This window comes from Wasmannia auropunctata, unplaced genomic scaffold, assembly GCF_000956235.1.
Source record: "Wasmannia auropunctata unplaced genomic scaffold, wasmannia.A_1.0 LD336053.1, whole genome shotgun sequence".
Taxonomy (NCBI): domain Eukaryota; kingdom Metazoa; phylum Arthropoda; class Insecta; order Hymenoptera; family Formicidae; genus Wasmannia; species Wasmannia auropunctata.
This window is the reverse complement of record NW_012026837.1, coordinates 5,871,234-5,887,104: the sequence shown is the minus strand read 5'-3', so window position 1 is coordinate 5,887,104 and position 15,871 is coordinate 5,871,234. Positions and strand designations below refer to the sequence as shown.

General features: G+C 45.6%; 1 protein-coding gene across 1 annotated transcript in view; it reads right to left on the bottom strand.

Moving 5' to 3' along the window:
- Positions 1-877: 877 nt before the first annotated feature.
- Positions 878-15,871, bottom strand: part of LOC105451316 (nephrin) — a 96,237-nt gene continuing 81,243 nt past the window's right edge. Inside the window, exons 9-14 of the mRNA XM_011691684.1 lie at positions 15,461-15,620; positions 13,901-14,200; positions 13,336-13,635; positions 8,556-8,780; positions 5,684-5,850; positions 878-2,176 (exon numbers count right to left, since the gene is read on the bottom strand). Of these exons, the coding sequence (XP_011689986.1) occupies positions 1,772-2,176; positions 5,684-5,850; positions 8,556-8,780; positions 13,336-13,635; positions 13,901-14,200; positions 15,461-15,620 (1,557 nt within the window). The 3' untranslated portion in view covers positions 878-1,771. The remainder of the gene's footprint in view (positions 2,177-5,683; positions 5,851-8,555; positions 8,781-13,335; positions 13,636-13,900; positions 14,201-15,460; positions 15,621-15,871) is intronic.

Here is a 15,871-nt window from a genome sequence, read left to right as displayed (position 1 = left end):
AAATAAATTATTATTATTATTATTTATTATTTAATTAAACTGACACCGAAAAAAAATCTTATTCGGTCGAGTGTACATTTATTTGCGACACCATTTCGTCGCGATAAAGCCGAAAGTCTCGAGAATCGTCCGTAAAATTGTATTTCTTAACGGAGAAATAAAATCAGATGGTGACGGCAAAAGAACGAGAGCATGTCCGACATTGAGAAAATCTTCACGTCGGATTTTCGTAACTGCCCGTGCTTTATACGGGGCGGCACTTGTTTCGCGCCGCGGTTGCCAACGCGGAAATATTTTGCGGATTTTCGTGGAAATAAGTCGATCTTTCTCTCTCGCTCACCGCGGAGAGAAATCCTCCTCCGTTTTCCCCCGAAATTTACCGTTGCACTTGGCGCGACGTAATCGACACGATACGACACTCCGAGAAAAAGGGAGAGAGAGAGAGAAAGAGAGAGAGACGGGGAGGAGAGCGTATCGTCGATAAAGACGCGCCATTCTACGAAAATACACTCAACGCGACGATCTTCTTTATCCCCCGTACCTACTTTGTAATACAAAGTATACTCTCGGGATAGAAAATCTACATTCGCCGTCGCGAGACATAGGTACATCGATTTTTCCTCCCGCGGCGCGGAACATCCACGGTACGCGGAGGAAACCTAGAGATTTTTTTTCTTGAACATGTTGCTTTCCATTCCAACGGCCAGTCAATCGATGGGCTCTTAGATACATATATTCGATAGATTTTTGCGACGTCGATGATTTTTAGAATCAAAACGATCCGCATCACACGGTGATGTTGCCTCGTGAAAATTTCATTTCATAATCGTGCGCGACGTTTTTTCGATTAATAGCACATTAATATTAACACATATAATCTTCCTTTGGCTTTCTTTTATTACGATGTAAATTATAATACAAATCTGGAATACGTGTATATACGTTTTTTTCCCTTTCCAGAAATCTAACATTACTTCAATAAAACTTCCGGTTTGTCAGAATTTATTTTCAGTTTTATTAAATTTTTTTTTCCTACGTACTTTTACGACGTCTTTCAAAGATAAATACAAGATAAATGGAATCTCTGAAAATTGGGCAGTGATAAACTTGATATATTTCTTTTATAGATTTTCATATCACATATGATATATATTTTGTCATATATTCAGAACACAATGGAATGTCTAAACGAAGGAATTTGGTTGCTGCATGTTATCCGATATTCGAATCTCTTTCGATATGTATTCTTCAAGATTATTTGGTCAATTCTGAATGTTTGTATCAGCTACCTCGATAGGATTGCAAACCGTGCAATAGATCGCGTACAAAGACGTCTCTTTCATTATATTACCCATAGTACGTTCGCGTGAGTCTTACCGAGATGTAGGTATCAGATTTTCCTCGTTGTACGGCGTCGTCGGTCACGATCCGAGAAGTTTGTCCGTTTCAGACACGAGCACCCCGCGCCAACACGGGGGGGAGGCGGCGGTCGTGCGTCGGGCAGAAAGTTCGAAGTGTCTGAAAAGCGAGCGATCACGTCGCTCGACGTGCGCGCGCGCGCGCGCGCGATTGCCTCGCGCATCCGGACGAAACTCATAATTCACATTAGGTATACCTTTTCCCGAGAATTCGAGGACGTTACCGGAGAAAGAAGCACCGCGTGTCCAGGAAACGAGAGGTCGCTCACCACGAAGACGCGCACGATCGCCACGAGCCAGCGGCCATATCAGACGTAGTACTCGTTGACGTTGAGCGCGTCGGAGTCGCGTCCCTATACGCAGCTCTCCTGAGTCGAGATCAAGGGCGTGCGGACGGTGACGACCTCTCTCGCCGGGTGGTGCTGCTTGCCGCCGCCGCCGCCGCCGCTCATCACGGTGGCGACGGTGGAATCCTGGAGTACATTCGCCGTCGACAGGGGGGTGGTCGCGCACGACGGCGCGTTGGAAACGTCCAGCTTCGGCGGCCTGGCGTTGTGGTCGATGCAGGCGTAGACTGTGGCTTCCTTCGTGTACGGCTTGCCGCCCACGATCACCCCGAGACCGCTGCCGTAACCCGGAAGGCCACCCAGACCGCCGACTCCGCCACCGAGGCTGGCTAGTTTGGCGTCGGTCGCCAGGGTCGATAGGGTGGTGGGTCTCGCTAGGCACAGCTCGGCGTACGTCACCTCTCCGGATAACTGGAAGAGAGAGATTAGGATGTGCTACATTAAAGAAAATAAAAAAACGTTCGAACGAGAAAGTTGCTGCAAAGAAAATTTCGCTTTTCCTTAACAAGACAACACGTGATTGATTTACAGATTTTATAGCAGCGATCATCTGGCTAAGTGGCGACGGGCGTCAAAACGTTGGTGGCAGCATAATTATGTATACTTCAGTTATAACAGGTATGCGATAGCGGGCAGAAGGACTTTTCTCCTAACTCCTGACTGAATGAAGTTCATTGAAACATACGATAATCGCCGGGGTTCTACATGAGCCTTGAATCCGATTAGGGATTAAGTACGTGTATTGTTTCCATCGATCGAATCTGCCGCGCATTATGCAACAAGTCCGCTCGGATGTCTAATGACACGTGGGTAACAGGAGATTAAACCAATTTCAATACATTAGCGTTGGTTTATAGATGTGTGCGCGCGCGAGGCCGTAATCCGCCCAAAGTAAATGCAACCATTACATCGCGACATGCGCGCGCGCGCGCGCGCACCGACCGGACATTTAAATAATCCCTCCCTGTTCGTGAGCCAACTTTCCGCGACGCGGGGTACCGAGGCGTTTCATAAGAAACCAAGGGCGAGTTTTCGCATCGCATTTTCCTCTAGTCCCCGGGACTTAGATAATACGGACAGGTCTAACTTTCGAAATTTTCACTCCTGAATATTCCCTAAGAGACCCCCTTCGTCCCCCCCCTCGCCCTCCTCGCGCTTGGACTAGTTGGCTCGGTATACTGCGGAAACTTTTGACGGCGAGAGTTCCTTCGACTGTTTAGGACGAAGGCAGTGCCTCGAGTGCCCCGACGCCATTTCCTATAAATTGGACGCAAAACAGCGCCGGCGAATGTTGCTCCCTTTTCGCCGGATGGAACACTGGGGGAAAGACGTGCGACGCAGACGAAGTTGTTCGCGGGAGCGAGGCCGGCTCGTCGGATTTTATCATTGTTAAGGATCAAGGAGAAATTGCGAGTACCATAGATTTTCAAGGCGCAAGCCGGGTTCTCGTGCCGCCGCGTTTTACCACTGCACCTTATACCGACTTTCTGTCTACATTTTCTACGAGAGAAATCCATACTTTATCGAGAACTTAACGAACTCCGACAATTTTCCACGGGCGCTTTAAGGTTACGAGGAATTCAACGCCGATAATCTGGATCCGTACCGCCGATTCTGAGAGAAAGAGGGAAAAAAAAAAACGTTTCAAATTCAGCGGAAGGATTTGAACAATTGGTATTTTAAAGAAAAAGGCAACAATTAAACCGAGGGGGGGGGGGAGCGGGGAAAGCGGAATACGAAAATCCTTAGCGATAATCAAAGTTTTCCACTCTGGAGTTTTGTTCCTGCCCGAGGTTTTACTAACAGAACTTTTAGATCCCCGCGGTAATTAGCAATTAATTTGGTGTGAAATTGAGGGTGAAGTTTTCAGCGAATCGTGACGAAAGGGATCTCGAGGGGAGATCGGGGGAAATTTGATAGAGAGTGTGCGCGAATATAACGAAAGACAGAGAGAGAGAGAGAGAGAAAAGAGGAGCGTATTTAGATTCCGACCGCGCGTACCACGAGACGGAAATCCCTTCTTTTTCACGTTCATAATCCAATTAACCAATCGCTGATACGCAAAATAATTTCATTCAGACAGATTGTTATCTGTAATCATGGCGTTGAAATTTCTCCGACCTCAGAATGTCCCCCCCCTCCCCCCCCCTCAAAATCGAGAGAAGCGACGACGTGGACAGTGCAATTTTCTAGTTTCGAACTGCTGGAAGCGTTGCTTTCCGGTTGAAACTTTACGCAACGCCGTCCTCTCACCGGACGGGGATACTGTTATTTCAAACTACACCGCTGGAGGACTTTCTTGGATACGGTTGGCCGGAGCTTTTCGCGAAGCTCTCTCGAAGGGAAAAGGGGAACGGCGCGACGGTACGACAACGGCGCGATTCGGCGCAACTGCCTTTCGCTTCTTCCATTTCTTTGCACTCCACTTCCTCAGTTTCCCATCTCACTGGATGAACCTATTAACTTTATTAGAACGTCCTTCGCGCGCTCGCGCTCGACTAACAAAATTCTCGTGATTTTAACTATCGACTTTAATTGTTTAAAGTCTCTTTCTCTCTTTCTCTCTCTCTGCTGCAAAGCAGGTCGTATTACATTCATTTCCCTCTCGCGAAATCGGAACATTCATTTACACGTAATGGCTGTAGCAACTATACGGCATATAGTTTGTACCGAGCGGGACAACAAAGTATAATTTAACATAGACTCCGGAGGGAATTGTTAGAGTTTGTTAGAGAATTGGCTTTTGCATTTGGCGGCTATTCACTAAAGTGTTTCGCGGGATTATAATACGCTATTCAATTTCCACATTATCTATCTTACGCATCGAGATGTATTAATATTATCATATTGACTGGCCGCGCCACCTGTACACGGGTGACATGCATTTCATTTCAGTACATTCATTTGTAGGCAGTATTTATATTTAAGGAAATCAGAAATTAGACAGAAAATAAAAATAAGAAGTGTAAGTATATTTTTGAGTTTCAGATTTTAAACGTAGTAGCAGAGCGTGCCACGGCTGCTGTGTAAGTGTGGCCTTTTTAGCGTGGTGATCAAAGTGTTAAAGTAATTGGTTTTAAAATAAATTTATGCGCAAAAATATAACGTCTTCCGAAATATAACCGAAGAATCATTTCACATAATTGATGACTGATGGGATTGAGAAACAAACGAGAAAAGGAAATAAAAGTACAATGAGAGCAAAAATCATTATCGAAATATTGACAATAATATTACAAAATAATCAACATAAAAATAATATATAAAATACAGTTTATAAAATGTTCATCAATAATAAATAGGTATAAATTATAAATATATAGTATTATTATATTGTATATTTTTCTTTATTTTTTTGTTTATGTATAGCTATAAATACATACGCAGAGGAACGGGTATGAATTAATGATTTGAAAAACCTTAACATATGCATTTTTATAAAATTTCATGGGCATTATCCAATTTCGTGTTCGCTATATTGGATTTGTCAATTTGAAATTTAATCATATTTGACGTCAATGACCATACAAATTTTATATATGCATTTTTATGAGATTTTGATGAAATTTTCATTTTCGCGTCTGTCATATTGCATCTGTCACTTGAAATTTTGAAATTTAAACCTCGTATTTGACATCGAGGCAATTTACAAAAACCCCTACATATGCATTTTTATAAGATTACAATAAACCTTTTATTTGTGCGACTGCTACATATTGGGTTCACTAGTTTTAATTATATTTGGCACGATCGATTACAAAAACATTTATGTATGCATTTTTACAGTTAACTAATAATTTTCCGAATTTTGGCCGAATATCTACCATTATATCGTCGGGAATTAATTTTTTTTGCTGCTATAAAATCGAGAAAACTAATTTTACTAAAGAAAAAGAGAACTTTCAACGCTGTACTTACCGGCAAGGTTGGATAATTGTTATAGTCGTTGTGCGAATAGGCGGGAAGTCCTTGCAGGTGATTATTCGTCTGCTGGTTCGGAAGGGACGACGGTGGAAGGCCATCCGGTGTGTTTTGCGTTGCCAGCGGTGTGCCGGAAGTCGAGCCGGTCAGTTGATAATCTGAATCTTTCGTTTTCGAGTACATGAGAAATTTCCCACTTTGCTCCTCGCGGCAAGATATTATCGACTATGGTCTTGTTTGAAAAGTTCACGTCTGCTTTTCGAACGAATCTTGACATATCGATTAGAACTTGTAAGTAAACGTGAACTTTTCAAATAACGCGTGGTAAAAGTTGTACGGGAGATATTTATAAAAAAAAAATAGAAATGTGTATTCTTGGCACATATATATTATTGCCGTAGAATAAATATAATGGTTTTCTCTCCTTAATTCTCAAATATTTAAATAATAAAATAAATAAATCGCATATACATTTATATAAGAAATGTAAACAAGAGGTAAAGTATTTTTTTAATGCGTTTACAAATTAATACCGTGCCAGTTTCTAGATATTTTATTGATTTAACCGATTTCATTAAGAATTAATTAGATGCTGCAAAGCGGCACAGTTGCGCAAATTATTCACAGAGCTCCCTGTATCATTCGTCGAAAAGAAAACCGCGATATAATGTGTGCGTTATGCTATTAAACTAGTTAAATCATTAATTCACATTCGTGATGACGCACTGAACTTTATCGTAATAAACTAATAACTACAAGGCATTACTAATGTATCGATACCTGGCTTAATTCATCGAGGAGCGGTATGCTAATGCGATATGTTAATTAAATAGTAATTTGTACATAACCAGATATCGTTTCGATCGTGATTAAATAATTAACTAAGTAATATCGCGTCCAGAGTAATTTTCTTCATTAAGTTAACATTATATATCTCGTTTAGACAGCAAATTAGCGTTCCGGATACATTTCGGACTCGGTATTATAAATATAAAATGGCTGATAATTGTAAAAGAGATAATTTGCTTCCTTTTTTTTTCTTAGAGATCGAAACTCGTGCCGATATTTTGTTTCGATTGTTTCACCCCCCCCCCCTAAAAAAAGAAAAAATAAAAATAATATGTCTATAAAAAGTTAATAATTTCACATTAAAAAGGCTTGTAAAGAATTTCTTCGCGATTATCGCAGATTTGCAAAGCTCATCGGGGCGCGAATGGCTGCTATTCGAACGTTGCGTATCGGATTCGCATAAGCGAGCACTGTGAACAAGTCTCGCTCGTAATCGGCCGGGTAATTTATTAACAAGTCCGGGGGGTTAAGTTCTATGGTTACCAGCTGTATACTCAACCATAACCGCGCGTTCGGCAGCGCTGTTACCGCGGTATTACTGCGAGCGATGTAATGACGCATAGCATAGCGTTGTGCGATGCCGTTAACGAATCGCGCGGCGCGATTCGCAATAGAGTCCGCTGAATTTCCGGTCTCGAGTACACTCGGCCGAGTGTTCTCGATCGCTGTCAATCAGATATTACGCTTGAAAGCCAGCGGCGAGGCAAATGTAGCTGATAAAATTTCCACGTTTGAGGCGTACGTTAAGCCCTCGGAATGGCAACATTTAACCCTGTCGTTTCCTTCCCTGTTTTTCTTTCTTTCTTCTAAATTTAGTTTGCGTAAAACTGCAGTTTTACGTGATTCAATATTAACCCAGCCCTATATAGTATTATCTCTGTTATACATATAAAAAAAATATCTGTTATATAAAAATCTCTATTTAAGAATTAAAAAGATTCCGCTAAAAAGTTTTACTTAAAAATTTATAGTTAACGAAATCAAGAAATAATAAAAGTCAGAAGCAATGCATAAAATTGTTTTATTAAAATAAAGATAAATCTAAAAGAAACAAAGGGGTTAAGAGAGGAAATTCGTTTCGTCACGACTGATGCTTTTTAATTATCCAAATTGGAAGCTTGATATTTCTAAAATAAATTTGCTAAAGCGCACCCCAAAAAAAAGTGAAATCAGATATCACGTCGATTATATAGAAAGGAATAATTAAGCATTTAGTATTATCTAATTTCAAAGACAGAGAATAAAGGAGAGAAAACATTATTCACGTGCAATTTGGACTTGATTCTAGTGCTCTGTTATTATCGACGACACGAAATCGAGAATCTGACGTCTGTCTCATTTTTCTCGCGCGACCACGTACATATACGTGCGATTCTTCGACTTTAAACTGCAAGAGAGCGTCAGCTGCGAATCCTTCAAAAACTTGCGGATGAAAATGCGGAATTTGTTCTGCGTGCGAGCGGAAGTTTTCGCGTGCGCTGCCATTCACAAAAGAGGCAGGGTGTCGGGTACGAGTGCACTTGCATCACGTCATACCTCGTCTTTAGTTCGCGGCATGCATACGTTTAAAATTTTCAGGGCATACACGCGTATCGACCGCCGATCGACGTGTATCGAGGCAGCCAGTACGTTTATACGTTTACCCGTCGTGTAACATATGGCAGGCACTGCAGGCAGCCGGCGGGGATGCTGCACGCGATTTACGCGGCCAAATAATTTCGTGCATTGTCCGAATTCTCGCGACCGTGCGTCGGCGCTCGCCGTGCGCCGGGTATACGCATACGGATACTTCCGCCGATGTTTTTATTCACGCGTTTACGCGTTTCGTACGCGTAAAATGCGCGCACATCAAACGACGCAAAATATTAAACAATTCGGTAATAAAACCTGGCAGGCGTGATACGTTTGCTCGACGTCGTGTAATTTTTCGAGTACACACGCATACACGCGCAGCGTTTGAGGTTCACTTTTTTTTTTTAACCATTCACGTCCTCGTACAAAGTACAGGGTGAAAGCGTACCTTTGTTGGTCGGCACAACGTCCGGATTTCTGTCGTCCGCATCGTAAAGGTCCTCGGAACTCGGTGCGGTGGCCTTCTTTAGCGGTAAATCGCCCGGCCTTTGAGCCCGCCTCTCGCTCCTCATTTTCAGTGCCGCTAGGATGGCGACAGTGATGAGCAGGAGCGCGGCGACCACGCCGATCAGGCTGCCGAGTAACGGGGTAAACTCGAAGGGTACCGGAGTACCTGTGAACAAAACGCGCACTGCTCTCGTGCAAGCAAGTCGATACAAAGATTTTTCCGCTCGTGCGGACATTGCGAAATTGCGATTACATTTACAAGAAAAAAAAGGGGGTGGGTGATCTTTCTTTCAGAAAATTCTCGTTTGAACGCATCGTAGGATCGGAATAAAGTAACGACGGTACACGGTGAGTGTGACGGCATGTTTAACAATTAACGCCGAATATGTCGGGGCATCGTGTATTTTGCGTGCGGCGCTTTTGTGTTACGCGCGCGAAAATATTTCATTCACGCGAAACAATAAACCCCAGGCGCTCTCTCTCTCTTTCTCTCTCTCTCTCTTTCTCTCCGAGGGAAGTGTCGGGCGGGACAATTTTCCGGACGGGCTGCCGAGGGTAAACGGGTTAAACGAGTTAAAGTCGCATTACGCCGTAAAAAGATTCGAGATATTTGGCCGGGGACGCGAGAATGGAGCCATCTGACTACCTCTACCTACCATTTCTAAGATTAATGAATTCGAATCCTTTTGATATCTCTCCACGTTTAAACACCGTTCCCGGGCGACGTTTAATTTTCCACGCGGCCCGTCTTCCGCCACGTCTTCTCTCCCTCCGTCGTCGTCGACGTCGTGCGCGCCAGTGCCCGCGCGCTACACCCCCCCCCCGCTATCGCACTCTAACCCCGTCCGTTTTTTAATCTCTTTCCTTAGCCCCGGACCCTCCTGAGAGACATCGCTCGTAATTGCCACTCGTTTTAGTCACGAGCGACCGAGTGTTTTTACTCCGTGCTCCGATGCACAGCCAAAGTGCACGTTAATTTTTAATCAAGGCGAAAGTGCACCGGGGATACCCATGATATTTACCTGCCATCTACCTTCCATCGTCACCTCTACCGTCCTCCCCGCCCCCATTTCCGTTCTTAATTCCAGTTGATTTTTACGGACGCGCTTTTTGTTCGGCGATCTCTTCCGGCGCGTATAAGCTTCCCCGAAGTTCGCTCTATATTTCGCGACCTGTATTTCGTGTCATGCAGGCATTTTAGGATAGGACACTATTTGAATCGATCGTTTGAGAAACCCCTGCACGAGTAAAAAATCTAAATTTGGAGAATTAGGAAATTCCCCAGTTTTTTTTAGTTTTTCAAAAATAAAATTATTAGATTTACAGAGTTTTTCTCAAATGATCGAATCACTTGTAACTTTATACGCCGCACATTTTTATATACGTGGTGACTTTATAAAACGGTAAATCGTACTCGGATATCTTTTACAAGAAAAAATCTGTCATTTCTTTTAATTTGACCATATGTGAGTGAGAAAAATGAAATTTTTCAATTACAAGGATTCCGATTTGAAGATATCACAGAACGCTCTTAAAATTTCAAAATAATAGACGAGTAAAGTCAATACACATGCAGAGAGAATGGCTGACCATTTCAGTCGCAATGCTCGTTTTTTCCCGATAATAAATTGTAACGAATGCTGTTAGGTTACAGTATGACAAACAGAAACAGTGTTTACGGCTAATGTTTTTTCTCGTTCATCATTGCTTTCTTTTTCGAAAATTCAGTTGATTTGCCGACTCGATGGATTTAATTTGTTTGTTTCATTTGTGACAATCGTTATTTCGCCGATATCGTTATTTGACTTTCTGCGAGGACGGGGGGGGGGGCGGGGCAGAAGCGAGGGAATGTCGTACGTTGCGAAATCATACTCAACTAGTTGCAAAACAAACATCGCGCCGTTTACCGTTAAATACCGATGATACCTGCACGTGACGAATGATAAATTACGTTTTGTCCTCGTGAACGTATATTTATTTTTCGTAACGCGAGAGAACTTTTAATACACGCACTGTCCCACCAATAATATTTGCCGAACCGCGCGATACGGTATCCGATCGTAAGCCGGAAATTTCCACGTCGCGGAAGTTTGCGTACACGCGACAAATGGAATTAAGCCCGTTCGCGAGTATTTGATCGTATCGCGGAAATAGAGCGGTCTCTTTGTTCTTTTTTTCTCCCCCGGATAGATCAAATTAAAAACTATGGCAGAGATATCCCCTTCCGCTCCCTTCCCGCCCCATCTCGAGCGGACTGGTCGGTTCTTCGCCGGCGGTATTTACACCGTAGGAAATTCGCGCGCGTGTTCGGGGTATCGCATGCGGGTGTCGCACGTGTTACAAGCTATACGTGCTAATTTGCGTTTCACGCCGCGGCGCGATATCGGCGGAGCACGCGGGAAGGCAACGAGCCGAGATTTTCAAAGCTCTCCCGCTCTCCGGCTCCGCTTCAGTTGGCACAGTCGCGTGTTGGGTCGGGCGTTCATGTGGACGAAGGGGATCGCCAGGCGTTCCTCCGGCGTTCTTCGCGGAACGCTCGTACGAGTGCGAGCGGAAGCGAGACGGCGAGGACGACGATAACGGTGCACAAGGCGGCCAAGGTAGGTGGCTGATCCCGGAATTTTATTAAAGTTTCACACTCTCGTCGGGCTCTCGCGGCGGCGGTGGCAGGATCGATTTTCGAACAGACTATTCCGCCCGCATACGTACGTTGGTTTATATACCTGTACGTACGTATATACATCGGACGGGTAGCGCGCGCGGCGCGACGCGACGGGTGCACTCGCCTGAATCGCACCGTGGAAACTGACCGAAAGAGCAATTTCACTTGTAAATTCGTCCCGAGCCGATATGTATATATATATATATATATATATATATATATACACACATATACACGCGCGCGCGTGTATATGTATCGTCCGTACGGGTCGAGTATATCTCGTTCTAGGAGAGAGTGGTAGATCCTGAATCTCTCTGCGTTGGTCGAGATCCTACCAGCCAGAAATCTACGGAATGAACGGTGGCGCGGCAGCCGCCGAGGGATGGATTCGACGAGATCCTCTCTCTGGGCGTCTGGACCGGGATCAACCGCGTGGGATTCGTTGGTATAGCGGTCCAGCCAGCGCGCGCGGCTCGCCTTCCTTACGGATACGTAAGTCGACCCTCCTTTCTTCTCCCCCTCTTCCCTCTGTTTACGAAATCCCTTTGTCTCTGTAGCGGAATGTACTTACGTCTGGTGCACTGCTCGCGGGATTCCGAGGGTCTCGCGTGAACGAATCTTCGCGAACGCGAGAGGCGAGAGCGAAGTCTTGTTAAGGAAGGTTCTCGCGCGCGCGCTCGCGCCCCTCGCAAAGTTACCGTCAATTTTCCGCGATTTTACGACGAGTAATCGCGCGAGGGAGGCTCCATCGGCGTGTCACTCCGCGCGCCGCCTTCGTTCGTTGGGGGTGTTTATATTGCTCGCGAAAACAAAAAGTTACTCTTACAGATCTTTCCCACTTTCGTAATTACAGGTGGACGGCGAGATTAATTCTCGAATAATTACACTCACGATATACCTGTCTCCGACTCATGCAAATATTCTCTTTATCTTATCATCTCGCCTGCCGGATGGAATTTCTCTTTGTCTTTACCAGGACGCGGAATGTAACGTCTTGCCTCTTCATCGCGACATCGAATCGGCCGCAAAATAATGCCGGGCACTGCACCGGTTCGAAATGAGCCTCGAGTTTCGAAGAGGCATTCGTGTTTCGAAGGGGCACGCGAGTAAATCTGGCGGCAAGTGCGCGTTTTACGCACCGCCAGAACTGCCGCCAATTTTTGGCCGAGGTCGTTTCGTGTAAGTGGATTGGAAAACGTCAGAATAGATTACTCGCGGCGGGCGGACGGCCGTTCCGTAGAACAATCTACACACACACACACAAAATATACATACGTATATCGGCGCACACATGACGTGGACATAACTTGCGTAATATCCACCCAGGTGATTGTACACGCGCGTGTGTACGTGTGCGTGCGTGTGTGTGTGTGTTCGCGCGCGCGCCACCGCCCGCCGATTGAATTTCTCGACCCAGATGCTCAATTTTCACGGTGAAACCTTTCGTATGGTTCAAGTGCTCTTTAGCCGCGAGAAACGATCGGGCGGGTATATATCCGGGGGTTCGACTCGGGGATTCGGATCGGATGAGCGGATTAAAACGTTACACGGACAATCCGCGCGGGTCCGTTCGATTTAATTCGCTAATTCGATTAGTCCCGGCGTTTCTCCCGGCCACTCTCATAATTTATGGAGCGGCGCTGCACTGCGGTAATTCGTATACCTCCTATCAAATTACTTATTTCGGCGGGATGCAGGGACATCGATCGATCGAGCGTGCGTCAGGTCCGAAGCGAGACCGGTTGTCCAATTCCGACGTTGTCGATCATCATTAATCCCGATCGGGGGGGGGGAGGGGGGCTAATGTCAATTATGGATCCGGGACGGCGCGACGTTGTCCCACCGTATTCCGCGAGAATAAAGACTTTGATGGATCGACGTCTTATTACGAATTCTATATATGTGTGTTAGTGTTTGTACGATAAACTTTTATAAACAATCTAATTCGTGATTTATTCCGGACAATATTTAATCGCGGAAGGAGAAGGGACGTTTTGTCAATCTTCGCAATTCCACGAATCCCGGCGGAACGAAAGGGAATATTTCTGGCACAACTTACCAGTCTGCTTCTCGGCGACTTTGAGCGTGAAACCCTCCAGCAGCGCCGGGTCGCTTCTGCCCTTCGCGTTCACCGCGTACATGATCATATTCAGCACCTTGCCCGGCTCGAGGCCCTGCACGGTGAAAGCCGCATTCTCTCTGGACGTGACGTTGGCCTGCAGGATCCCCGTGTGCTGATCGAACACTTCAAGGAGGAAGTGTTGAGGCTGACCACCGTCGAAACCGGCGGTGCATTCCACCGAGAGTGATTCGGTGGTCTGGTTGGTCAGCGTGCAGTTGTACGGCGCTTCCGGTTTGCCTGCACGCACCATTAACATTGTTTACAATTCTCCCACTCCGCCTTCTCTGTCTCAATGAAAATTATTTGAGAGATACTGATTTAGCAACAGACAACGCTGTTCCGGCGCGACGTGGCGTGGCGCGTTGCGAAACGCTCGGCATGCGGATTCGCAGAACGCTTCGCCGGAACTTTTCCCGGAAATCCTAAGCGACTCCGAGAGAGAGAGAGAGAGAGAGAGAGAGAAGTCGGAGCATTACTGGTATAACACCGCGTGCGTACGTACCCGCAGGAATAATGTGAAATATGCAGGCATTCTTCTGCTGGCCGGCCGTGTTGCTCGCCCAGCAGAGCACGGTGCCGTAGTCCATTTCCGTGACCGGCCGGTATGTGAGGATGCTCTGGGTATGTCTGGTCGAGTTCTTGTAACGCGCCTGCGGTACGTCCTCCATCTCCTCGGTATTGTTAAAGGTCCAGCGGAAGCTCTCCGGCGGCGGATATGCCTCGACCCTGCATATCACCCGCGCGTCCTCGTGTCTCGCCACCCCGTAGATGCGCTTCTGATCCGGCACGCAGATCGGTTTGTCTGAGGGGGGAAAAAAGTGGACCGAGCGACTTTATTAGATCAATCTCCCATGGTGGCGCAGCTCCCATAAATCGTTTCATCAAAATCAAATTTCGAGCATGAATGTATTCAGTGTACTTCCTTTAAATTTTATTGTTGGATATCGAGACGATCTCTTTTGTTTCTTTGACGTTAATATATTTATGGCTCAAAGAACATCTAAGATATTATCTAAATAATTACACGTACAGCTATAGCGAATAATCTCGGCATAAAAATTTACTGCTGATAAATCAAAACAGTTCGATTCTCAGTGTATACAGTGGACAGAGAGAACCGCAGCATATGATACGGAGATCGAGAACCGAGGAGTTTACGCGCATTTATTAAAAGTGCGCGAGGAGGGGAAGGAGGAGGGCACGGCGCGAAGCTGGATGACCACCGCCCGGCTTTTCAAGAGGGAGAGGGAGAGAGGGAGAGAGAGAGAGAGAGAGAGAGATAAAGAAAGAGAGAGAGAGAAAGATCGATGGGCATTATTCGCTCGCTCGCTTGAATAGTTTCCCCATTTTTCGCGGCGGAATGAGTAAACGAAGGTCGAACGGGAGGTATGGGAGAATCCGAGTTTGCCAGTTCGGAATAATTTGTTGGCTCGCTGTGGATCGTCCTATATTTTTCTTCCGTTCGCTTCCTCCCCCCTCCCCCATCGCTTCATCCCTACGCCGCTTTCAGCGTGTTTTTAATGAATAATCATGCCGCGACATCTTGATATTTGACGTTTATTCACGAATAATATCCCCACGAAGCCCACGTAAGCCCGGTGACCAATTACGAGGCTAGACTCTGTCTCGCGATTCACTCTTCCCAAAGCCACCTCGAAGGCGCTTAATAACGTCGCTATTTAAATGTCAGTCATCGGTTACACGTTGCCGTGCCGTTTATACATCGTATTACGTTGAAATATTTGCGACGTTGAGAGCGCCGCTTTGACGGGGCAAAATAATTACGGGGATTTCGGGCGGAAAACGGAGTAATCGGGGCTGGGGCGCTTTATAAAGAGCGAGGCAGAAACGTTATTTTCGGCAAAGGAGGTCGAGCGCTGCAGTGTCGAAGGGAAGATTTAAAGTTGTACGCCCGAAACGAGCTCTCTCCCCGCATTCAAACGTATGCAACGACGGCCGGTTTGCGTCGTCGCATGCATTTTTATCTGCACTTTTGCCGCACGGACGGATGCCATTTTATATACGGCGTACGTAATATCAATGATAGCCGCATGATACTCACACATGATCTTAAGCTCCACGACATTGCTGTAGCCGTCGCCTTCGACGTTGCTGGCGACGCAGGTGTAATTTCCGGCCTGGGACCGATTCACCTCTCTGAGAGCCAAACCGTATTGCTGGACTATCACGCCGTTCTTCGCGTTATTCTGAATCACGTTTCCCTGGAACAATGGCGAATTCGCAGATTAGATCGAAGCGCGCCGTCCGCGTCGTCGCAATTTCACGGCTAGCGTCTTATTTCCAATCTACATGGTAATATCATTATCGCCATCGAAAATTTGTGACTTGTCATTAGGTCTGTTCTTTACAGCTAAACTAACAGCATAAAACTCGTACTTAAGATGAAATATACAGTCTTATCCATAAATATATAAAGCATCCTCAATTTATTGTATTTTCTAATTGGAAAAGG